The 26,860-nt window shown below is 38.1% G+C and overlaps 1 protein-coding gene across 5 annotated transcripts in view; it reads left to right on the top strand.

Moving 5' to 3' along the window:
- The window catches only part of EPHB1 (EPH receptor B1), a 387,419-nt gene that overhangs the window by 273,823 nt on the left and 86,736 nt on the right, over positions 1-26,860 (top strand). For all 5 annotated transcript variants that reach the window (XR_015743549.1, XR_015743550.1, XM_087933101.1 and 2 more), the window contains exon 4: positions 18,368-18,523. Coding sequence is in view for 3 of the 5 variants with exons in the window: in XM_087933101.1 (XP_087789227.1) it covers positions 18,368-18,523 (156 nt within the window). In the remaining 2 variants the exon portion in view is untranslated. The remainder of the gene's footprint in view (positions 1-18,367; positions 18,524-26,860) is intronic.

The raw sequence follows: 26,860 nt of genomic DNA, 5'->3' as shown, positions 1-26,860 counted from the left end.
CTTGCATCTGAAAGCACCCCAGTGAGTGACAATGGTCTGGAGTTCCGCTGTTTGGTTGTCAACAGGAAACTGTTGATACGCTTGAGACATGTCCAATTTGGCAAAAATGCTGCCAGGTTCAAAAGTGTGTAATAAATGCTGAATGACGGGCACTGGGTAAGCGCTAACTTGTAGAAACTTATTGATTGTGGTCTTGTAGTCCGAGCAAATTCTCAGGCTACCGTCTTTTTTGAGGGGTGTGACAATGGGCGTCTCCCATTTGGTGAAATCTGTTGGCTCAATGACCCCTTGTTTTAATAGTTTATCCAATTCAGCATCTAGTTTTGGCCGAATAGCGAATGGTACCCTACGCGGTTTTAGCCTGATTGGGACTGCCTGGGGGTCGACTGAGAATGATATAGGGGTACCGTTATAACACCCCAGCTCATCGCTGAATACATCTGAGTAATCAGCGAATAAGGAGTCAGTGTCTGTGGTTGAGACAGCATGGACTCCTGTTAGCCCTAGGCCGAGATGGGGAAACCAATCGAGCCCCAATAATGTAGGGAGATTGCCGTTAACTACCACTAGAGGTAGGTGACCTTTAAAAGCTCTAAAATTGACAAGGAACTTGCCTCTGCCGATTACAGGAATGGTCTTCCCCTGGTAGTCCTTCAGGCTAAACTGGCACTTCTGGAGCCGGCTAGTGGACAGGCTGGGCTGGAGCCTCTTGAGGGTGTTCCACGAGATAATTGAGAGCGCTGACCCTGTGTCAACCTCCATGCGGCACGGTTTACCTTCTAAGGAAACGGAGAGAGAGATTTTACTAACAGTGTGGCAAGTGTGCTTGGCATGGTGGTGCGTGCGACAGTTCAATACTTGCCTCTGCGACCCCGAGTGTGAGAAGGGGGGGTGCCTTTGTGTTGAGCTTTGAGGGGCTTGGCAGACTCTCGCGATGTGCCCCCTTTTATGGCAGTTATTGCAGGTGGCCCCTTTGAACTTGCAGGTGGCCCTCAGATGAGATCCACCACAAGCTAGGCACAGGGTGATGTGCTTGGGTGGACCGATGTTTTCTTGTTTGGCTCCTACCTGTGGCCGTCTGTCGTTGGAGAGGCGGTGGACGTCATTTTCATCACTCAGGGATTCCTCTGCTACCACCTCCTCGGAGTGGACTGGGATTGACGTCAGCTTGGCAGTCGGGCCATGGATTTCGGTGGCTGAGTGTACTGCCAGTTCTGCTGCTAAGGCCTCCTCGACAGCTTGTGCGAGATTGAGGTCTTTTTTCGCGAGGAGGCGCCTTTGAAGGTGTAGGTCCTTGACCCCGCAGACTAGTTGATCGAGGAGCATGTCCTCCAGGTAGGTTCCAAACCCACAATGCAATGCTGCTGTTCTGAGGGCGGCCATATACTGATTGATGGTCTCCTTGTCCGCTTGCTTCCTCATACGGAAGGTGAATCTCCTGGCAATCTGTGAGGGCCTGGGAGAATAGTGGTTAGTGAGGATTTCAAGTAGCTCTGACCAAGGAACGTTTTTCAACTCACGTGGAGCCACGAGGGCTGTGGCAGTGTCGAAGACGATGGCTCCACAGTAGATCAGGAAATACGATTTTTTCCGATGCTCTCCAGCATCAGCCAGCCCAATTGCATCGATATAATGGGTAAAACGGTTCTTGTATGATTCCCACTTCTCCTCATCCGGTTTGAACGCTGGGAAGACTGGATTGGAATTCATGGTGATGGGGCCGGTAGAACAACCTGTGGACAAAATCTCTCTGGGGCAGCAGAAAAAAATGTTCTAGTGCCTGTGGCAGGCAAGTGATTTCAGCTCTGGAGAGGCTTTTCGCAATCCTCTCTCTCTCTCTGGGTTAGCCACGTTTGGCCGTCAGCCGTTGGCGGCGTTTGAATTCGCGCCTGTGTGGGCGTCAGTGACTTGACTACAGCACCGTGCTGTGCCTTTTAGGTTTGAAATTTAAATGACAGCCGTTTGAATTTCGCGCCTAAACAATGAGCGGCTGCGGCTCGCAGCGCTTCACTTTCCCTGTAGCTGGGCTAACAAGCGGCTACAGACGCTTCTAACTTTCGTTCTGACCGCTCTCTCTGGCTGCGGATCAGTGTTCGCTTCTATCGCTTGCTGGCCACTTTCTCTGTCAGCGGACCAGCGTTTGCTCTTTTTGTTTGCTCTTTTTGCTTGCTGACCGCTCTCTCTGGCTGCGGATCAGCGTTGCTCTTATCGCCGGCCGATCGCTCTCTCTGGCTGCGGATCGGCGGCTAGTGACTCAGTGGTTGCATGGTGCTTCTGGTAGCCATCCCATCCTCGTCGCCAGTGTTAAGTTTGGGAAAAGAGAGGCTGAACCAGAGCATGAGTGCAACAATACTTTATTATAACAATAAAGGGCTGACCGTGCTTGCCACGCCTGGAACTGGCTCGCAGCGATCAGCAGCTGGTTGGACCCCGCAGCCTGCTTTTATAGCTGGCTGCTGGGGAGAACCAACCAATGAGTGAAGGGGAGAACGCCCCCGCAAAGTGAATGGACCTGAGTGAGAACTCCTAGAGTCCTCAGGACATAACAACTCTCACTTCAGAAACCAATTCCTAAATGTTATAGGCAAAAATAATAATAATAATAAAATGGTCATAATCAGTATAATTCCTTCTCCTTTAGCATACTGTAGTTCTGAATGTCTCTTTCACTAAAATGGAGGATTGTAATGGTGATTTATAAAAAAATTGTACGCACCATGGGTTTAAAGTGGCTTACAAAAGTTTGTATCTGTCTCAATCTCACACTTTATGTTTGCATTTCCAATTTCTACTCTTTTTTTTCTTCTTAAATAAGGTGGCTACATTTTCCCCATTCACTCCATATTCTGAGATACAAGAAATGCAAATCAATCAATAGTTGTATTGTTCTTGTTTTTTTAATAAAGCTATTTCCACCAAACTAATTTCCAAATAATCATTTAGTCCTTAAGTAGCTTGATATAGAAGAGAGGGCTGAAATTCAGCAGGTGAAAATTATATTTTCAAGTAAAAAAATGAATTATGTTTGTGTCAGTATTTTTTGCTTTCATGCTGGCAATAAATATTCTAAATATATGAACCTGCTAAATAATTGAGATGTTTTGTCAAGCAATTCCAACTTTTAAGCAGTTCTTTTTTTTAATAAAGTTTTATTTGGGTTTTCACACATACAAAATGCAAGTAAAACATCTTTTTTGAAAATAGCATGGTCCCGAGTTGAACTTCTTTATACAGAGACAAAACTCAATTTCATGCTCCTTTTTGTGTGCTATTCCATATCTTGTACTATTCTACATTTTCTATATAGTTTTTCCCCTCTTTTAATTTTCTCAATTTTATTTTGATTATCTCATCTCAATTCAAATAATTATATTTATACTTTTGTCTGTTCTGTTTCAATTTCATATTATCTTTTCTCATTAAACAAGTTTTCTCCTGTAGTTACTAATTGGAGTATGACACCTTTATATCTTTTAATTACATCCATTCAACTCTTATTTAAACTTCAATATATACCTTAAGGTTATGACCTTCAATATAATACATAATACATAACTTCCAATCGAATTCTGCTTGGTATATTCTTACAATACATATTATATTCTTTTTTTAAAAAAGGATTATAAATATATGTAATTATAAACCCTCATTCCATTCCATTCCAATTCAGTTCTATCATTAATAATCATTAAAATCTTAACATCTTTAACATTTCTTTTCAATTAAATATCATACTTCCTTAAAGACACGTATAATCTCCATAATTAATTTTTCCCTTATTTCTCTTCACATATGTTTTGTAAATCATTAAATATTCATTTTGTTACATTTATTTATTGACAAGCATTCCACTGAATTACAATAGCTATTTTATCAAATATTTTAATCATACATTGTTGCATATTTTCTAAAATTATTTCTATTTCTAATATAACAATACTATCTTATGTACCTTTGCAGAATCCCTTTTTCCATTAAATTTTCACCCATTATCTCTAAATAGGCCCTGTTTCTCTGTATTTTGTTTCTGTCCTTTATAACTTCTTTTCCTTTCTTTCTTCCCTCTCATCTTCTCCCTCCCCTTTTTACCTCCTTGTCTCTCTACTTCTAATTCTCTCTTCTGCATTTCCCTCTTCTGTTGCTTTCTGATTTTATACTTATTTTTCAGTCTATTTTTTTTGGGGGGGGGAGGTATTTTTCCCAATCTTAAACTTTCCATTCTCTTTCTCCCCTGTCCTTTTTACCCCCCACCTAAGATTACTTGTTCATTAAATATGGCTTCTTCTTTGTTGCAATCTTGTTCTACAGGCATTTCTTGTTGTTTCTCATAGTTCCAAATCTCCATTTCTAAGAACTGAAATACGAAGCCAAAAACCTCTCTCTTCTTGTGTATCTTCTTTGAACTTTTTAAGTTCCATTTTCAGTTCTTCTAAAAGTGGAGCCATTTTAAACAGTTTTAAACAACCACCCAATTGATTTTAGTCATTCACATACAATAACCAAAAATTTTAAAGTAAAAAAATGAATTATGTTTGTGTCAGTATTTTTTGCTTTCATGCTGGCAAGAAACATTCTAAATATATGAACCTGCTAAATAATTGAGATGTTTTGTCAAGCAATTTCAACTTTTAAGCAGTTCTTAAGGGCAGCATCAACTACACCAATTGCAACAATTTGTAGAATCTTATGAATAAACATGAACAAATTATGTCCAGAGTAGAACAGTTGAAACAATAACAGCAGCAACAACAAAAAATTGTTCCTTTAGTCCTGGTCTCTTGTTATGTTATGAGCATAATAATAGAGGTGTGGTGTAAAAAGGATATAAACTTCTTTAAAAAACAGAATATAGTGGAATTCAATCCCATCTGCCTTTGTTGACCTGGCCAGGGATCAAAACTTGTGAAAACTTTAGTCTAAAATAGACTTTAAAGCTAAGAAATGCTACATCAGTGTAGACTTTGGGAGATTCGGCCTAGGGAATGATCCTCTGAAAAATAGCATGGCCTGCAGCTGGATAATTTCTTGGGCTGTAAGGGAAATAGTGGGCATATTGTGTTTTCAGATTTACAAGATTTGTTAATTTAGCTTTACAGTAAAGTAGAATTAGCTTATCTTGTTGTGTTTCCTGTCTGGTCTAGCTGATAAAGCTGACAATCAGCTATCAAGAAAGTAATGTATCTATGAGCTCTAGAATGCCCCATGAATAATGTTTTCAGTTATTATGGTGGTAACTGAGTTCTTATCAAAAAGAGTTTGTGATTCTTTTGCCTATCTTAATGTGGCACATTCTGAATCCCTTCTACTATCTGAAAGAACTGGGAGAACAGGATACTTTTCTATGTTTTGAATTAGATGTTGAAAATTTTCAGTAAAGATTAGGTGGCCTACTCTTTCTCAAGGAAATTGCTTCAAAGTGATTGATTCAGTTTGCTCTTATTAATTTCCCCTCCTTTAGTATGAAAAGATGGTTGATATCCTGAGAAGCAGGCAACGGATGAGAATTAGTTTCTTTTTATCTCTGTCACTGCAAAGATGTATGAGATACATTTCTTAAGGAAAAAATGTCACCATGGGTTTCACATTCCACGTGGAGACAAGAATTTGTGAAAAAAAGGTAAATGCTAGACAAAATGGTATCAATGGATGTTCATGTAAAATGTTATCTGTAAAACAAGTAGCTGGTGTACTTTTCCTGTTAATACTTCTGCCTTTGGATTTACTAGTAATAGCTGTGGTAAGGAGCAGTATTGCATAATTAATACATAATCAACTGTGGCTTCTTCTGAATTTGGTCAGGTTTGACCACAAATATCCATGCTTAATTACATGTCAATATTTTAATATTGTGATGTGGTTCTGTTGTTCTCTTGAAAAGTTTCTGGAAAATGCAATTGATTGAAAATGTGAAGGCTTTGATACTAATTGATCTAAGTAGCAGGGACCACATAACACTTTAACTGAAAATCTATACGTTACCAGTTGCTTTTCATAGTTAATTAAAGTTAACCTCTAAAACTTCAAGGATCTTAAAGTGTGATTACTGTACATGAGGAATTGTCTCCCCTATTGCAAATCTGTCTGACTACAAAGTTTGTAAGAAGACTCATAGATCTGCAGAGGCACATCTATGAAGTACATGAAGACCTTTTCCATCTTAGGCTATATAGAACACACTTTCTTGGAAATTCTGTTTTGCTCCTATTCTCTCAATATTTAGAAAGTAGGCTAATAGACTATCTCTTTCAGTAAAATCATAATAGGTGAATGATTTTAGCTTTCACTTCTAAACTTGTATCTTTGTTTTCAAATCACCCATTCTATTTGCTATGTTTTCAGGATTTAACATCAGTGTAACTTCCATTTACTCCATTATTAGTACAAAGCATGCATAGTCCAAATATGAGGAAAAAGGGAAAGTGAGCGTTATCAGCATATTGATTGTAATTCAATAGTCATGGATAAGGAGAGAAATTTGATTTATTTGCATTTTCCAAATCAGTGTGCAGATTGAAATGCAGTTACATTTTAATATTTGTACTGTACTTCTCCAATTCTAGTAGATTGCGTCTCTTAAAACAATTTACACACAATATTGAAGAAGGCATAATAACAAATAAGTGAAAATAATAGGCACAGTTGGATTTTATAGAAGAAAACTAGTTTATTAGTAAAATTGCACATAAAGTAAAACTATATTGAGTTTTTTTCAGGGTTATGAGATAATATTATGTTGACATTGGAAAAATAATGACATTGAGCAAAATCAAAATGATCAGACCTGCCTAATCCTCCTAATGGTATAATTTGTGTTAGGCTAGCAAGGAATTTCAACAGAAGAGAATATAACCATTGCTCAGGGTTGAATCATGAATTAGGATGGTAATTCATTATCTAGTCAGAAGTCTCTGCAATCAACCAAGCTCAGAGAACACTAAGTACTCTATAGCAAGGAATTCCCCAGGGAATTCAGTGTTAATAAGTAAATCAGTGGTGGGATTCAATTTTTTTTTATTACCGGTTCTGTGGGTGTGGCTTGGTGGGCGTGGCAGGGGAAGGATAAAGAGCGGATATTTGCCAGTTCTCTGAACTACTCAAAATTTCTGCTACCGGTTCTCCAGAACTAGTCAGAACCTGCTGAATACAACCTCTAGTCTGAATGTCCAGATTCTACTCCTTGGTTACCAGCTTCAGTTTCCCTCATCTTATCTCTAAGCTCTCTGGTATCTTATTTTGGAAAAAAAGACTAAAGAAGGAAGAAACAGATTGGATTGTGGGACATTGAGAACAAGGCATGAACATTTTCATAAAATTAGCCAGTTGCAAAACTTCAATTTGTTAGTAAGTCAACTGGTGAGGTTTCTCCCACTATGCCTCTGATAGTCTTCCTTATACAAACTTTTATGATGAAATTTATGCTTCTGTATTTTATAGTTTCTATCTTTAATTGGACTTTGGTCATGGATAGTCCTATGCCAATAAGAGAGAATATTTATAGTTCAGGGTTGAAATGTTGTTACATAGTTTGGGTAGTGAAATGTCTGCAAGAAAACAACCAAGCCCAGAGAACACCAAGGACCTCCTGTAATCTAGAGCAGGGGTCTCCAATCTTGGCAACTTTAAGCCTGGAGGACTTCAGCTCCCAGAATTCTGCAGGCAGCTGGCTGGGGAATTCTGAGAGTTGAAGTCCTCCAGGCTTAGAGTTGCCAAGATTGGAGACCCCTGCTATAGAAGTATATCTACCAGATGTCTAGAAAGACAGTTCCTCCTTTTTTTTTGTTATGTACTCCATTTGGCAGACTTAGCCTTACAATCAAAGATTGTCCAATACCTTTGAGTATCACAAGTAATCTTGTCTTGAGCAGCTTTCTTGTGCTGCGAAGTGCCTCCCAAACACGTGCTAACTGCAAGTTAACAAGTTCTGTTCTGTGACCTTGATACGTACCTCAGGAGTTACTATCTGGAATTTTCATACCTTAATCAAGTACATGCTGAATGCTTTTGCCTCCTTACTGGCTCTAGTACATTTATGTGATTGAAAAACAAATCTTCCTGATGCTGGGAAAAATAATTTAATTTGCATGTAATCCTAAGTATTATACTTGGGGGGAGAGTTCTTTATGGTAATTTTTGTCACAAATGCTAAGAAAATTAGGTAGTGTGTCCTGTTTTTCATCCAGTTTGTCCTCCTTTTCAAATATCTGTACCCCCATTTGCCTTTTCAGATATCTCATAAACAAAAATATAGCAGTTATGGGATCTAGGAATTATAGAAACCAGTAAGAACTAACCAAGTATGCTAATATTTATATTAGTGCCAGAAAAAATGCAGCTGATTGACAGTGAAAAACAGGTGCTATGTTTGTACCCCAAGTACTTTTAGAATCAAATTTATAACACTGTATAGACCAAATGCATAAATGGATTTATAAAATAACGTTCAGTTTTTTCATCAATGAAAATACTTTAAAAGCTCAAGAATTAAAAGCATAAAACTTAGAATATCAAAAAAGTCAGCAGGCTATAAACACAGATTTACTTTGTGAATAAAGTGAGTGGTCTCTAAACAGAGACACCCAACCAAAATTCAGCAGCACAAATTCAAACAGACAGCAAAGAAACAAAAAACATCTAGGTAAATAATTAAATCTCCCTAGTGCCAGTCAGGACATTCATAATTAGAGTGCCTATTTTATATTGCCATTCAGTTATCCTATTTGACTGAAACCATACTTGAGGAATGTTTGATTTGCCTCTAGTTTTTTTTATCCATAAATCACTCTCAGATCTACTAAAAACTAAAAGGATGGTAAGAACAGTTGAACATAGAATATGTAATTCCAGCCCAGCTGATAGAATTTTAAGAATTCTTTGTTGTTTTAGCTAATAGCTTCAGTATTTGAATCACTTGGAATTCTCCATTGAGCTGCTCCGAGCATCCAGAGAGTGGGAGGTGCTTAGTCTCTGCTCGAATAGGCTGGGCTTAACTGTTAGGATGATGTTGCTCCTCCTTGGCTCCTCCCTAGCGTCCCCCAGTTTTAGCTCAGCCTTTGGTGGGATAGACAGCTTATCCTTGGCTGGAGCAGGATTTAAAGGTTTGAATTAGGTTGATCAGAACAGATTTCCAAATTTAGGTTTCTATTTACTAAGTTCCGACTTCAGTTGGCAAGAAAGCAGTCGGAACGACAGAAAGCAGATCGCCTTGGCAATCTGGCCACTTTAGCAGCCTCAGGGGTTTTGGGATTTCCCTGGTCATGCAGTTGCTTTTCTGGGAGAGAATGCTGTTTTACATTTCTTTGCCAAACGCCTACACACACACACACACACACATATACATATATGTTTTCTTAAGTTTTCGCAGGTACTTACATGTATGGTATTCAGCTTTGTTCAGGTATTTTCCCACGGCATTGTAGTTGTGCTTTTAAAGTTGTAGCAAGCGTTTCGGCAGAATCTCATCTGATGGCAGATGAGATTCTGCCGAAATGTTGCTACAACTTTAAAAGCACAACTACAATGATGTGGAAAATACCCAACAAAGCTGAATATTATACATATATGTATGTATGTATGTATGTATGTATGTATGTATGTATGGTATTCAGCTTTGTTCGGGTATTTTCCACATCATTATAGTTGTGCTTTTAAAGTTGTAGCAACGTTTTGGCAGAATCTCATCTGCCATCATCAGGCTTCTGTATTGTGGGCACAATGAACACAATACAGAAGCCTGATGATGGCAGATGAGATTCTGCCAAACATTGCTACAACTTTAAAAGCACAACTATAATGACGTGGGAAAATACCCGAACAAAGCTGAATACCATACATGTAAGTACCTGCGAAAACTTAAGAAAACATACATACACACACACACACACACATACACACACACACACGGCAGCAGCACAGCCAGCACCGGGCCAAAAGTTAGCCTGCTCAGAAAGCTGTGGAGGGCCTATTGTATCTCAGTTGCCCTTACATAGAGCATTCTCAAAAAAATGGATTAAATGTAAATTCGTTTTTCATTCATCTAGAATATTGAGTCAATTCAACAGGAGGAATTATAATATTCACTAACAACATAGTGTAATCCTCTCAAATTTTATAAACAAATTTAATTCAAATCAATTAAAACAAAAATGGGGAGAGAGCTTATTCATAGGGTTCCTGCCCCTATGGGTGGTGCAGGATCCATATCTATATCCATATCCATATCTATATAACAATAAATACATAGATAGATACATAGATACATTCATACAGTATATATATATATATATATATAATTATAACCTACTACAGATTCCTCATTGTTGAGGAAATTAAAGAAGTACAATGGCAAGCAGAAGTGGTGCTAAGGCACGGAGCCATGATAAGTCCAAAAAATGATAAATCCTTCAAAGGCATCAGAGAAAGATGCTACCCAACGCCAAAAGGTGCTGGAAAGGAAAACTGATAAATGCACTAGAGAGGCTGAATGGTCTTCCTAGCCTTCCCCTCCAACGCCACTGCCTCAGCCTCAACCCACTCCAGTAGCTTTAGATCTGTCCATGCCTGCTAGGCCTACTAATTTTGTCCAGGCCTCATCAAGAGTTCAGGTTTCACATCAAGCCCCAGAGGCAACTTTCACCCCAACAGCTGCAGGCCTACACCAGGAGAAGTTGCTGCCAGATGAGATTCCAGAAACAACAAAAGCATTGATGGAGCTGGCAATCTGGAGGGGGATCGCAGCGGGGGTGCAACAATCTATGATGGCCAGGCAGAGACCAGTGTCAGAATGCAACTCACAATCAGTAAGATCTCTATGCAAAACTGACCTGCATTATCCTCAGGTACCTCCTCAAGGGGAGCTTTCTATGATTTCCTATACACATTCACACAAATTCCAGGAGGAGGGAGAAGATCAAATGGATCAATTAGAGGCAGTCTCAGTTCACAATAATGAAGCCTCCCTGGAAGCGGGGCCCCTAGAAAGAGGCATGTCTGATGACGAGGACATCAAGCCTGACCAACCTACATTTACGGGACTGTTTTGCCCCCAACTGTTCAGATCCCTCTTCTTTAAGGCAAAAACCACAGCTTGCCTTGAAAAGTCTTTTTCTATTCTACAACCAGAATCTCTAGAAGAATCGGATGATCTGATTTTCTCACAGCCCATTAACGAGGTTGAGGTTATTCTGGTTCCACAAATATTTTCAGATCTGATCCAGAAACAGTGGACCTCAGCAGCAGTATATCCAGCCCCTACAAGTTTTGATAAAAAATTCTTCAATTTAGCTTCAGAATTCTCTGATTCCCTGAGTACCCTGAAAGTAGACGAGCAAGTAGTGGCTTTGGCATCCTCCTCCACTATTCCCACCAGGTGGAGGAGGCCCTTAAACCAGAGGAGAAGAAAGCTGAGATCACTCTCAGAAAGGCACATCAATCCGATGCGTGGGCCATAAGGGCAGCAATGACGTGTCCTTCTTCACTAGGACATCCCTCAGATGGCTCTGCCACCTAAGGGACACCATACCAAAGTCTAATATTAGAACGCATCAGGACATTGCCAAATTGATTGCAGCTGCAGAGTTTTTGGTGGATGCTATTTTTCATTTGGTCAAATTTTCAGCTCGGGCCATGGCATCACAGGTTACAGCCCGCCGTTTGCTTTGGCTGAGCAAACGGCGGGCTGTAACATGTGATGCCATGGCCCGAGCTGAAAATTGGCAAGCCGATTCCAAACATAAATGGAAGCTAGCTTCCTCCCCAATTTTGGTTGACAAATTATTTGGCTCTGCCCTGGATCCGCTGTTAATTGAGACTAGAAGCAAGAAGAAGATTCTCCCCTCCCTTCTTCGGCGCTCAGACATCAGGAACTATCAGCCCTTTCAGAGAGGCTCTTTTCATCCCTATTATCAAGGTCTATTCTCCCCTAGATTCCAGAGGGTATCAGGATATAAGGACACCCAGCAGTCTGATAGATCGGAATTCTCCAACAGACCTCATGGGGGGGATGGGGAAGAGACTTTTTAGGGGGACAGGAAACAGAGGTTTCCATCGTCCACAATAAATCTAGGAATCTTGTTCCCATTGGAGGATGATTGAGACTCTTTGCAGACCGTTGGGAATTTTCCACATCAGTTTCCTGGGTGTGTGACACCATCAGATTTGGACTGGCTTTAGAGTTCCACTCCACACCCCTGAATTTTTTCATGAAATGCCCTATTTCCAGGAATGGAACCTGATGGAGACAGCAATCAATCACTTACTGGAAATCAAAGTCCTCCATTGCCGGTGGCCTCAGGGACTCCTATATGCCTTCCCCGCTCTCCCGTTGATACCCAAAGTGGTCCAAAAGATGCTGGAAGAGAAAGTGGAACTGATCTTGGTGGCACTCTGTCCCAGGAGACCGTGGTTTGCGGATCTGAGGGGTCTGTCCACAGAAGACCCCTGGAAAATTCCACCACACAGAATTCTACTCACTCAGTGACCAATCCAATACCTGGACCCTCAATGAATACACCTAGCCATTTGTAGGTTGAGTAGCGACATCTAAGGAAGGAGAACCTCTTGACTAGGGTGATCAACACCATTCAAGCAGCTTGGCACCCCTCAACGAGCCGCATCTATAATGCCACATGGAACATTTTCTATAAATGGTGTTCAGAATCCAAAGTAGACCCTTTTGCTCCATCAGTGGCAAAAGTTTTAGAGTTTCTTCAAGATGGACTTGACAGAGGTCTCTCACCAAACACCTTAAAACAACAGGTTGTAGCTATTGCATCGGTGGTGACCTGGCATTGTCTAACGTCCATCTCTCACCACCCTTGGATAAAGAGCTTTCTCTGTGGAGCCACAAATCTATGTCCACCAGTGGTACATTGTTACCCGACCTGGGACCTTAACAAGTACTCACAGCACTTTCGAAGGGACCATTTGAACCACTGAAAACTACCAGTCTTCATTTTCTCACATACAAAATATTCTTCCTCATTGCTATAACATCAGCACAACATATCTCAGAACTCACGGCACTAGCAGCCAGAAAGGACCTCTGTATTTTTCATACAGACAGGGTTGTTCTGCAGCCAGACCCCACTTTCATACCAAAGGTCAACTCGGCCTTCCACAGGGCACAAGAACTGGTTCTCCCAAGCTTTTGCCCTAGGCCTTCACAAGAACTAGAGTATCAATGGCACCAGCTGGATGTCCGCAGAGCTCTTCATATATACTTAAATTGAACGGCTCCCTTCAGGAAGACTGAAGCCATTTTTCTATCTTTTCAACCAACCACTAAGGGGCATAAGATCTCACCTTCAACTATAGGCAGATGGTTGAAAGCCACAATAGCCAAAGCGCACGAGACTCAATAATTACCAGTGCTTAGAGGCATCACAACGCATTCAACAAGAAGTGCGACAACCTCAATGGCCTGAGCCACTCAAGCTCCTATAGCAGAAATATGTAGATCAGTGACATGGGTTTCTCCATTGCCCTTTATTAGACTTTACAAAATTGATGTCTTTGCATCCGCTGAAGCCTCCTTTGGCAGGAGGATGTTACAACAAGTCCACTTGGACAGTGGGGGAGCTCCACCCCAGACAGAGACCCTCCCCTAAGACAAGACAAGCTTTGGTATGTCCCACTCTCTGGAGGCTCGGAGCAGCTCAATGGAGAAGGGCGTTGGTACTTACCTGATACACCCATTCTCTGTGAGCTGCAATGAGCATCCAGCCCCAGCCAGTATCCCTCTGGTGGGATCCTGTTCCAGCCAACAACTAACAGAATACAGAAACCCATGAATGACTATATCACAGAAGAGGGTGGGGATCACATGACCTCATCTTCACCAAAACTTGGGGACGCTAGGGAGGAGCCAGGGAGAAGCAACAGCACCCCAACCGATAAGCCCAGCCTATCGAGCAGAGACAAAGCACCTCCCACTGTCTGGATGCTCGTTGCAGCTCATAGAGAATGGGCATATCAGGTAAGTACCAACACCCCTTCAGAAGGTAGCATTTTTAAAAATAAGGCAATTTTTTTATTTTTTTCAATTTTTTTTCTAAGGTCCTATTTTGACAGAGGTCTAATTTCTTGATAATTGCCTTTCTGCTTACATATCACTTCAACTAGTGTTCTCAGGTCAGTGAGATCTTTCAATATTTTTCTTTTATTCAGTATACATGCAATCTAGACTATAAACTTCAGAGTTGCTACCTTACAGCAACTTTGATCCATCTGTTTCCTTTCATATTATAATTGATATGTAAAGAAAGACATTTGGGAGAAAAGAAAATACAACTAATTCAGCTTTGGGCTAGGCATTTTCCATAGTAGTTGGAGCAACCAATTCTTCCCATCATTGGCATTTTGTGTTGAATGTCACAAAGTATGCAGAGTTGGTAGATATATGCAAAGATCCAACCATCATCAGTGCTCTAGTTTTGTATTTATAAATACAGTATATTGCTAACTTTCTGTTGAACACATATTAGGGTGATATTATAAAAATGCTTGCAATTTGGAATAAGATAATCAAAAGATTTTATAGGTGTCTTTCATGAATATGGAGACATCTTCATATGAATAATGAGAAACTGTTAACAGTGATCAAAGAAGGAATCTTTGAACAACTGAAAGTTGAATGGGACTATTCTCCAGACAGTTTCTTGCTTTATTCTCTTATTCTTTTACCCATCCTCACTATCCCTATTTCTTTATCTACCTTTTGTGACAATAATTGAATCTTGATTATTGTCACACAATGTAGATATTCTGCATGTAAAGCATATTATTACTCAGTTATTATGTAAATCAGACATTCACAGCCTACCAAAATGAATAGAAATGTGTTACAGTAGGCTTCGTGAGTTTCTATTCTTAATGGCATATCATCCTTCATTATGATTATAAGAGACGATTCCATGTCAATGCTTGTTATATATATATATTAGATTTGTTTATTTATTTCAGCTTCGAAACCTCCCACTCCAAACAAAAATTTCATACTGGACTCATGTCAACTATTAATTTTAGCTCACCTATCTCATTAAGATGAGTTCCCAGCTGTCTCAGTCTTCCTTGTGTACACTTCTATCTTAGCATTAGAAAACTAGAGCCAGACATTTCAGAATATTGAATTCTAGTGGCTTGGTTAAAAACAAATACAAAAAAACCTTCTGCCCCAATGCCAAAGCTACCAATTGGATTGAAAAGGTTAACATTTACAACATAGTCAATTGTGTGAGAATATCTTCAGTTGAGACTGCAACTGTTATGCCATGCTACAAAAATCTTGACAGCTGGCCATTTGGGCAGGGTCAGCTAAACATAGTGGCCTGAAATTCTGAAGTAATGTGCCATATAAAAATATATGTGCTATACAAATATTTACAATTAGTAGCAGCAGTTTTGCATGAATGTCTTAGATGCCTGATTCCAAGGCTACAATGCTGAAAAAAGAGAAATTACAAATGAATCAAAATGAATACTAACAGCTAATGCTATTGATTATAACTGCAAGAGTTTCATAGTGTCATTGTACCATTAATGAATAGTAAAAAAAAAATCTTTACTATAATAACAGATTAGTACAAAGCATAAATTAACTTGGAAATAATACTAGTTAGACTAGTTGTCAGGGCCACCATTTATGTTTTCATCAAAATAGAATAAGAATGATAATGATAGCAGTTTTAGGGTAAATGTCTGTGAAGATTCTCAGTCAGCCAGGTCATGGTTGTCCTAGAGGTGCTTTTTCAAAAAGCAACTGGAGTTTCTTGTTTTTCCTTGAAGATGTTTTGCTTCTCATCCAAGAAGCTTCTTCAGAAATGTCTTTAAAAAAAACAAGTCCAGTTGCCTTTTGAAAAAGCATCTTTGGGACAGTTTTAGGGTAGTTTGTGAAAGATACAAACTCTTACACATCATTCATATCTAGCTGTGGTCGCTTAAGTCATTAAACTGGAATAATTTCATTTGCAAGCTTGAATATGACATTTTACTAGAATTCTTCAAATAGATACTTATATGATTTACTTTAATAGAATGTTTAGTTAGGAGTAGGATATTATTGAAAGGTCTTTGTTTTATTTGTGTACTGTTAATCCCCCTGAATATTCATAGTGATTTACAACCGAAACTAAAAGAAGTTAATATATCATGAAACAAAACAAGATGATGTGTATCCATTTATATTAAATATTTAAAATTTGTGTTAACAACTCTGTTTTGAACACATTCCTAAATATGCGGAAATGAGAATGTCATAAGGATCTCTTGGGAAGGCTGTTCCAGAAAATTGAAACCATTTCTGACAAGCAGAGACTTAAAATTCTTGCCTCCAAATCTCCCATGTAATGAATTTTCAGGATCATCCCATGAGATGTGTAGACTAGGTGGGTAGATTCTACTCAAAGCAATAATCCTACAAGTATTATTGGGTTTTGTACATGAAAAGCAACACTGATTTTCCTTTAAATATGAGCCATGGTTAGAATGCAGTATTGCAACCTACCTCTGCTGACTGCCAGCAGGTTGGCAGTTCAGATCTCACCAGCTCAAGGTTAAATCATACTTCCAACTTTCCAAGGTCAGTAAAATGAAGACCCAGATTTGCGGGGGGGAGAGGGGGCAATATACTGACTCTGTAAACTACTTAGAGAGGGCTGTAAAGCACTGTGAAGCGGTATATAAGTCTAAGAGCTATAGTTGTTGCTGTTGCTATTGAATTACACATAGAAATTTGTGATAACTTATGGAAAGCCTATAATACTAGTGTTATATGTGAAAAGCAACTTTTTTCTGCTACTGCTTTTGAGTAGTCCTCAGAGGCAGTCCCATGTAGAGCATATTATCTAGCAGTTTCCATAATTCTCAGAGAACTAATGTATCTAGAGTCACCACATAAGCATACAGAAAACCAGACTGTTTCCCTATCAACAACAGTTTAGTCTTGCGGGGATTCAAGATCCACTTTTTAATCCCTTTCCAAATTTTGATAGTCTTCAGGAGCTGGTCAAGATTTCCATCATAACAGATAATCAGAATTGCTTGGATAGAAGGTTTGTCTAGATATTATCAATATGCTTATGATGAATCTCCCTTAGGAGTTATTGTTGGTCAATTCAAATGGCAGAATGGTATAATAATAAATTGAATGAGAATTGTACTGAGTTTTGAAGAAATGTACATTATGCTATTAAAAATTAAATATGCCATTGAACTGAGCTTAATCCCTACCGACTATAAGGATATATGCAATTTTTGCCACTTCCTTTTGGATTTTTTTTCACTTGTCAATCTGGTTCACAGTCCTGAATTTCCATGTTAAAAATTAATCAGATAACATTTCCAATTCAATATTATAAATGCAAAAATTCACAATAAAATGTTGCCCCTCAGATTGCTACCTACATGCATTTACTTTTTAAAGTTATATGCCATCCATTTCACTGTTAAAACAACATATAACAGAATACCTTGGCACTAAGGAGACTCAGAACCAATTCCTATTACTTAGGGATTGCTACAGATATATGGTGTCTTTTACTTTCAGAAACTTTCAGATTATTTAATAAAATATGTACCAAAAGTTGTGAGTTTTGGCAAAGATTTTAAAATAGGGCAATTAGACTATTAGTCGGAACATGTCAGCATGATCATATTCTATGTTTTTTACCAATTACAGTAGCAACAATTCCTTTCTGGGTTCAATACAAAGTCCTGGCATTATCTATTTCAGTTAGTTGAAAAGCTGTGAAGAAAGATATCTTAAACATTCATCTAATCAAGAATGCATGTACTCCTCTAAGCCTATTCTACAGATGCCTCTACCAAATTAGATGAACGTAGAGGTCAGAAGAGAAAAGATACTTCAATAGAAATGCCATGTTTATGGAATTCTTTCCTACAAAGATTTGTCAGAGGTCTATTTAAAAGTCTTTTCAACAACCAAGCAGAAAAAAATCTTAATATTTTTCTAAGCATTTAATTAATAGAGTCAGGGCTTTTATAACTTAACAGTGTTTTACTCTGAGGATGTTATAAATGCTGCATGTATTATAACTGCAGTTGATGATTTATCCTGATTATTGTCCTTTCTCTTTATTAGGTGTACCAGACAAGTGGTTTAGAAGCAAAGTGCATAAGCAACAAAGTCAGTCCCAAGGCATTCATAGATTAGTTATCCATAGATTAGTTATCTCTTTGTCTGTTTTCAAGACATTTCCTCATGAATTTTATTAAAATTAAGAGAAGTAAATGCTACATTAAAACTATGATAATGTCTTTTTTTTCAACATTTTGGATAATATATATCAAAGCAAGTTTAATCTTTTTTTGTGCTATATAATTTTGATTAAGAAAAAAGTGTCTTATCTTGTAGCTTGCCCAGCAGGGATGTTCAAAGCTCATCAAGGAGCAGGAGTCTGCACACAATGTCCTCCCAACAGTCGCTCCACGTCAGAAGCTGCTGCCATCTGCACTTGTCGCAACGGATACTACCGGTCTGACTTTGATCCGTCAGAGGTAGCTTGTACTAGTAAGTACTAGTATTTATTTCTGACATCAGGTTGGCTTCAAAACTAATTGGATCCATTCTTCTTAAATAGTTCTGGAGAAACAACATTCAGGAATAGCCTAGTGATAATAACCGTAGTGATAACCATGTTTTGTAAATGATCTAGAAGGACACTGAACTTCAAACATATGCAGCTCAACACCTTCCTGCATTTACTACAGCAGTCTGATTTTTTTTCCAGGTTTAGATTTAAAAGTCATGAATTTTAAGGAGACAATTCCTTTTAAAAAAAGCCACAACTACATATTTTTTCAAACCTGCATGGAAGCCTTTAAAAAGTCTGGATGATTTAATGAATAGCAGAGAGTTGTTCACATGATGTCCAAATCATTTTTGAAGAATATGTACACAGAAAAGATTAACTTGTTAAAATTATTTTTAATAGACTGAAAAATGTTAGTTAACCTTTAGCTTTCAGACCAGAACATAGCTGATTACAAATATAGGAAGAATATTTAAGGGGGTGAGGGGGAAAGCATTCTTTAACATGCACCAACAAGAAAAAGGATCTCATCAAATTAATATTTCCTAGCAAAACAGAAATAGAAGAAACACAGAGAAAAAGAAAAGAAAACTCATCAACAACTATTATTACAAGATCTGGGAACAAAGGCTCACAATTTAGGGATGGATGATATTAACCAAAATAAACCCTTAATGATTTTTCATAATTAGTAGTAATTTTCTTTTCATGTGAATTTATTATTTTTTAAAACATTTAGGACATAAATACCTTCTCTTCATAAGAGATGCATTTGCAGTTGTAATGTAGTACTTAGTCTGTTGGTGCATCAAAGCTAGAAAATTAGGATCTCTGAAGTTTAACTTGAATGTGTGTGCATTCAGAGTATGCCAAAGTAATGGAATTGTCTATAATATCTATGAAGGGAGCAGAAGACAATGGATTGACAATCCCATATTGGGGGAAAAGCAATCCTTGATAGCCTTCCTGATTTTTCAGCCTTACATTCAGTGTGATTTCTATTATTATCTGTTATTTCCATTTCCATTTCATTTGTAATTTAAACTTCTTTTGGACAAATTAATATTTTAGAATAAATTTGTGTGATTTATTGTAACATCATGTTGTAGAGACATTTTGAAAATTATTTTTCCCTGCTTGGAGACTGCTGGGGTGCCCCGTGTTTCCTGGGAAGAGGTTGATCTTTCCAACTTCCTTTGCAGCTGGCTTACACAGAAATCTATATTAGCTTACTACTTTTTGCATAATGCTTCTGTAGGTAATTGCATTGTAGTTAAGAGTTGCCTGATGTGTGTTTGGAATAAGAGATTAATTTCCATATTCTGCTTGATCACTGGTAACAGGAAGTACAATAAATAAATCTGTTTTTATTGCTTCTTGTTATATAGCTGATTTACACTATGCCTTGCGAGAAGTACTGTATGTAAAAAAGTCAATTTGTTGGTTTTTATTTCTGCTCGTTAAGACCTAATTTTAAAATGTTTTAATTTGAGATGCCAGATGTTCTGTTCCCAAATTGTTATATGCCATAGGAGTAAATAAATTTAGTACTGTATGGTAGCTGTTGCCGCTGTTTACTTCCTTGCCAGTGCATTTCCTGCTTTATGGAGCTTTTCACTAGTATGCTTTTAAAGTTCCCCATTTAGTGCTAGGAATGAAATTTTCATTAACTTCTGTACATTTCACAAAACAGTAAAAAGCAGGTTAGACATTATTGTAAGACTAAGGTAGAGTGAATAGCCAACAGATATTGCACTGAACCTTGTGAAACATTCTGTCTGGGCAGGTATAATATTTGTGTAAAGGATTATGTTTGTTGCCCCATCCTATTCCATCCAATTTCCACTTTCAATATAAGAGACAAAGGTAATTTCTGGACAGCAAAAATCTGCATGTCAGGGAAAAAATGGGATAATGACACAAATGACATTCAGCAAAAATAGAAACAGAAATCCGAGGAACACATAAAATTTAAATTAATGGTGTATCAATCAGAAGGGCATAGGATTTTCCACAGCCAATGAAAATATTTTGATTGGTAATATGTAAGTCTATATTAGCCCAAAAGGTGTGTTAATTATTCCAGTTTGAATCCTTTTGTGTGTATAATAGCTGAATAGAGATGGAAAGTAGGGCACCAGGAGATCCCTGCTTTATTCTGCACCAAAGGAGCAGTTGGCAGATAGTATATATCCAACATTAACCTCCGAGGTAAGGGCCCAAATTAACATTTATGCCATTCTTGCCCATATTGTAATGGTTTGCGTTTGCGTTTGGGCTGGAGGTATCAGAGGGTGTCTGTTTGTGCCCAGGTGCTTGCTTATTTTGTGATGTGGAGATTTCTTTGTTTGTGAATGCAGGCTTCCAGATAAATAATTCCACCAGACTGATGATGGCAGATGAGATTCTGCCGAAACATTGCTACAACTTTAAAAGCACAACTATAAAGACATGGGAAAATACCCGAACAAAGCTGAATACCATACATACATACATACATACATACATACATACATACATACACACACACACACACACACACACACACACACACACATTATTAAAATAATTGCTAAGAAGAACTTTGTATGTAAGCTGTGGGATCACAACAAGAGGTAGAAAATTAGGTAGGTTATCATATGATTCCCATGTGTTGTGACAATTAGAGAAGACAGATATGGAATTCTCAGATCTCTTTTGCTCAATGTCTTTTGGGTTATATGTACAATTTTAAAATTATGTAGTATGTTTATAGAGTATATTAGTGTAAGAGAAAAGCAGGCAGAACAGGGAGGGTGGAGAGTGGAGTTAAATGAGCCATCAGGCTAGACATTACCACAAACAGTCTTAGATCCAACTGCTCTTGAATTCCTTTGACTCTTATCTGGTATCAATTTAGTGTTGAGCTTTAATTGATAAATTGTTATCTATAGGCTTAATCAATAAATCTTCTCAACTGCAATTTAGCATATAGTTTTGATCCTTTGTACCTGACAGTTAGAAGCCTATGACTGATTTGGTCTTATTTAGTGATATTAAAAAGTAGCATGCCTTTTCCCAGTCTACACTATTGCTCTGTTGCTGCATACTTTTCTGAATACAGCCCTAAGCATAGATCCCTGTCCCTTCCTATTTGGGAAGATTCAAATTCCCCAAAGGTTAATTTTATCAGGCAGTACATGGGGTTAAAACAAAGAGTGGGTGGGGCTAATGCAAAATTATATGGACACCCTTGTTTCTCTTTCTCAATTCTCTCTTCCCACAAACAGCAGATTGCAGACAGAAAGGGGCAAGTTGCTGCAGCTGGCTTACCCTGCCAAATCACCCCAGTAAACTCACTGTGGGATAACTCACTACAGTCATCTTGCCATGGGACAACTCACTTCCGGAGAAGTCAATGTGGGATAACTCATGAGAGAGACAAGCTGAATTGCAGCTTATCCCAGCCTTGAAAACTACTAACTTGAGAAAGTTCAAACCTAAAGCAAGACAATGCCCACTGCAATGCTCTTTGTCTTTCTCTTGAGTTATCCCACAATGAATTGTTATGCAGTGAGTTGTGCCATGGCAAGTTCACCAAGGTGGGTCAGTCAGGGCAAGATGACTGTGGCAAGCAGCTGCAGCAAGTTGTCCTAGGCCTGATTGTAGGAAAGAATTAACTCTCTCTAACCAGAGACTTGAACTGATTTCTTGCAGATAATGTTTGAAATTAGCTTTGTAACTGCATGGGAATCTATAGGTTGCCCACTTCTTGATGAAGGAAAAGCAATAGTTCTGGAAACTTTATATTAATCAATGATACTGGACTGGCCTTCCCAAACCAAGCTGGTGATAAATGAGCTTAATAATATCCGTTGGCTGCAGGTTCGCTGTGTTGGAAGAGGAGAGATTCCTATGCAATCCAGGTTCCAATTTGAGCTAGGCTGCACAAGTAAATCTTTTCTCCCTCCCTTCTCCTTGATTTGCTGAGATAATCATAGCTTTCTTAACAATATGTATTTTCCTAATAAAAAAGAATCAAACCATGACTTTATCTCATAGATAATCTATTTACTGAACGATGTTGGAAATACAATATTTTTGCCACATGGATTTTCTATTTTGATTTGCATTGAGGAAGGCAATAGGACCTTAATGTCTGTTTTTCAAAAGTCTGCCACTAACTGCTCAAATAAATTGATAAAAGTTCTATCAAGTGACTGATTGTCAGTGCTTCCAGGTAAACTGAACAGAAAACATGACTAAATAAGCTACTTCTACTTCATTGTAAGGATACATTAATAGAATCCTGAAAAAGGTTTAATTGTCTACTTTGTTCATATTCTTCTAACCTGGTGCTCGAAGATGGATTAAGCCTGAAGTGACCAATGTTTCCAGTCAGTCACCATTCCATAGTCTAGCAATTTCCAAATGGGTTTAAATTACAACTTCCAGAATACACCTTTCATTGGACTAACTGGAGATTCTGCAAATACTAATCCTAACTCATCAGATCAGAGAAAATTGAGTTAGTGAGCTTTAGCATTTGTACAGTAAAAAAATTAACTTTATGGAGTTTTTTCCTCTCATTGGTGAGAGAAAGGGTCAAGAAGTCTAGAGGAAAGAATGAATATGTTTTACAATTCTGTAGGCTTTCACTGTGAGTGTGTATCTATGAATTCAACATGGTTACGTTTTTAAATGCAGCACCGTTTTAGTGTTCTACGTACATAGTAAAGCCTTTACTGGTAGATGGCTCATGACAAATACTTTATCTGTGCTGATAGGGAAAAAAATTAAATGGAATGGAATTTTCGTTAAAAGGACAGCATTTTTCTAGCAATTTTAACAAAATGCTTTCATCTGTGTAACCATGGCAACAGATCAGAGAAGCTCTCTCAAAGTGCCACTCTGAATGTAATTATGAAGAAAAGGGGAAAGAGGAGGGTAGTAGGGAATTTGGAATAGAGACAGCAGCTGGAAAACCCTCCAGGGCTTGAACAGAGCAGAGGTGGGCTATGACAGATTCAACAGAATTGCTTTTGATTCATTTTCTTTTGAGTAAGATGTTGAAACACTTGCCTGTTAATTATTTTCCTTGATCCCAGCAAAATGGCCAGTAGCCTCTCCACACCAATGTCAATGATATAGTGTCCAACAAAACTATCCCTGGTGGTGAGAAGACTAATCTCCAAATAAATGAGAAAGAACCACAATATCATTCAAATTAGTACTCATTCACACACCATATTTGCACCAGTGCAAGAAAAAGAATGCACAAAATGTATTCATTGATTTGTGACATTTCTAGACCATTCAACTCTTAAATGGCTGTGCTGAACTTTTGCTTGACATGCTGGAATTAGAAAAAGGCCTTGACAAAGCCAATTTGGAGACAAAGAGAATATGAGAAAGCAGATGTTAGAACTTTCTGTGAAGACATTACAACATTTGGGCGAAAGAAGAAATCATATGAAATTGGCTTATTGGACCAAGGTTGAAGTAATAGCTTACTATTTCTGGTAACGTTCAATGTTCTTTTTTTAACTGGGACTAGATGATGATGATGTTTTAACAATTTTGTTTATTTGAATAGAGGAAATGGGGGATATGCTTAAATGGAAATATACGTGTGTCTTTAGTTATTCTTTTCAGTACGGTGCACACTAGAATTCTGCAGCTATTAAACTTCAGTTAATTGACTTTTTATCCTGTTGCCTCTGTAGAAAATCACTGTTGAACGAAATTTTTGTCTTGTAAAGTGCTTCATTATTCATAGATTGGTACTTCCAATAGATATGAGGTAAATAGTCTGAACTCTGGTGTCCCTGTTACTCATAGTAACTACATAGGAAATAGACATAAAGGGAGACCTTTCTAAGACTTCACTAAATACCCATTCTTTCAATCTTACACATTAAAGTGTCACTAAGAGCTTACTGTATCTGCTATGTATGGCTAGCTTATGCCTTTTAAGGTATGTGGATTTTTATGAAATTTGAATTGTATTTCATGGAACATTTAAACCTAAAAGATTTCTTCTGGTTATCTAATTTCTGCAAACATGGGTCCATTGGAGATCTAACAGCATAACCTAGCAGTTTGAATTCTCATCACAGGCTAGGGCAATCTTACCTGATGTATTACTTTAATTACTTAAAATCTGGCAAACTTTAACTCCAAGCGAGATGGGTGGCATACAAATTGAATGAATAAATAAGATATATATCCAGCTTTTCTTCTCCTAACCTCCACCTAGAACTTGTTTTAAGTATTGACTATTACAGATAAAAAGAGAATTATAGTTAAAGTATGCAAACATATCAATTAAATATACTTAAATAATCAAAATTTAATGACATTCAGCAGTTAAAATACCTTTTAGCAAAACAATTCACTAAATTGCTGAACATTTATCCAAACAATAAAGAGAATTGTCAATACAAAAGGGGAACACCAGGTTGTTGGAGTCTGATCATGAGCATGATGGTTATAAGATAGATTGGTTGAGGATTAGCTCACACAGAAATATAAGCAAATCAGATTTTCTATGTTTATGTAATGTCAGTAGAGATGGAAAAATGTTTGGAGACACCAGAAATGGCACATAAATGGTTAGAATGCAGTATTGCAGGCTAACTCTGGCAACTGCCAACAGTTTGATCCTTACCATTTCAGGATTGACTCAGCCTTCCACCCTTCCGAGGTCAGTAAAATGAGAACTCAGATTGTTGGAGGCAATATGCTGATGCTGTAAACCACTTAGAGAGTCGTTTGTAAAGCACTATGAAGCGGTATATAAATCTAAGTGCTATTCCTATTTTCTGGATTTTCTGAAAAATGTACAGGGAATGAAGATTGTGCTTGCCTGCCAGACAAGGCTCTATTGTGAATTGCATGTGTCAAAACCTTCATTTTCTTTTCCTGATTTTTGCTTCAAATGTTAAAGTGCATGTCTTTTTCATATGACTCTGAAAGATGAGAGACACTGTACTACCAATGAAGAACAACCAACCAAATACGACTCATTTTTTTAATCAGGATTGTTGCTTTGTATTTGTCAGAGCTTTGCTTAGAGCATGGCAATAAATCTCTTCTTATAAAACTCAACCAGCATTCAGGAGTTAGCAGAGGAAAAACCAAGGACAAGCTCCAAATAAATAAATTGCTTTTGTTGCATATAAAAGAAGCCCTAAATAATGATGATCACCTAGTGCAGATGTAGCAGTCCAGTCTACGAATAGGGGAAGGACAGAGCCAAGGAGAGGGATAAATAGATACATTGAGAGTCGCAACCAGCCACAAACAAGTCCCCCTTAATTGTCGTTGAAACTTAGCTCTTACCAGGTGCTCTTACCAGGTGGTGATAATTAGTTAAGATTTCTGTGCATAGACTTTCAGCAATAAAACACTTAAATTGAACCTGCATGTATAGACCTGGCTTCTTTCATCTGACATAATCTTGTACAATCAGCACAGGGGCCTCCCAAGGCTGTGTGCTATCTCCACTTCTCTTCTCCCTAAATACCAATGACTGCATCTCAAACGATCCATCTGTTAAAATACTGAAGTTTGCTGATGACACAACAGTGATTGAACTCACTTGAGACAACGATGAATCTGCATACAGACAGGAGGTTATACAACTTGGCTCGTGGTATAACTGGAACATTCTGGAACTGAACACACTCCAAACTGTAGAAATAATGGTAGACTTTAGAAGAAACCCTCCCATACTTACAATACTAGACAACACAGTATCAACAGTAGAGACCTTCAAATTTCTAGGTTGTACTATATCACAAGACCTAAAATGAACACCTAACATCAAAAACGTCATCAAAAAAGCACAACAAGGAATGTTCTTTCTGTGCCAACTCAGAAAGCTCAAACTGCCCAAGGAGCTGCTGATACAGTTCTATAGAGGAATTATTGAGTCTATCCATCTGCATCTCTTTAACTGTCTGGTTTGGTTCTGCAACCCAACAGGACAGACACAGACTTCAGAGGATAATTAGGACTGCAGAAAAAACAATTACTACCCACCTGTCTTCAATCGAGGACCTGTATATTGCACGAGTCAAAAAGAGGATTGTGAAAATGTTTACAGACTCCTCACATCCCAGACATAAATTGTTTCAACTCCTTCCCTCAAAACAACGCTATAAAGCACTGCACACCAGAACAACTAGACACAAGAACAGTTTTTTCCCGAAAGCCATCACTCTGCTAAATAATTCCCTCAACACTGTTCAACTATTTACAAAGTGTACACTACTATTACTGTTAATCTTCTCATCACTCCTTATCACCCATCCCCTCCCACTTGTGATTAT

The sequence above is a fragment of the Pseudonaja textilis genome, chromosome 4 (assembly GCF_049901715.1).
Source record: "Pseudonaja textilis isolate UNSWEBS1 chromosome 4, rPseTex1.2, whole genome shotgun sequence".
In the NCBI taxonomy this organism is placed as follows: Eukaryota; Metazoa; Chordata; class Lepidosauria; order Squamata; family Elapidae; genus Pseudonaja; species Pseudonaja textilis.
Note: the sequence above shows the minus strand (reverse complement) of the source record. Positions and strands in the feature narration are given on the sequence as shown.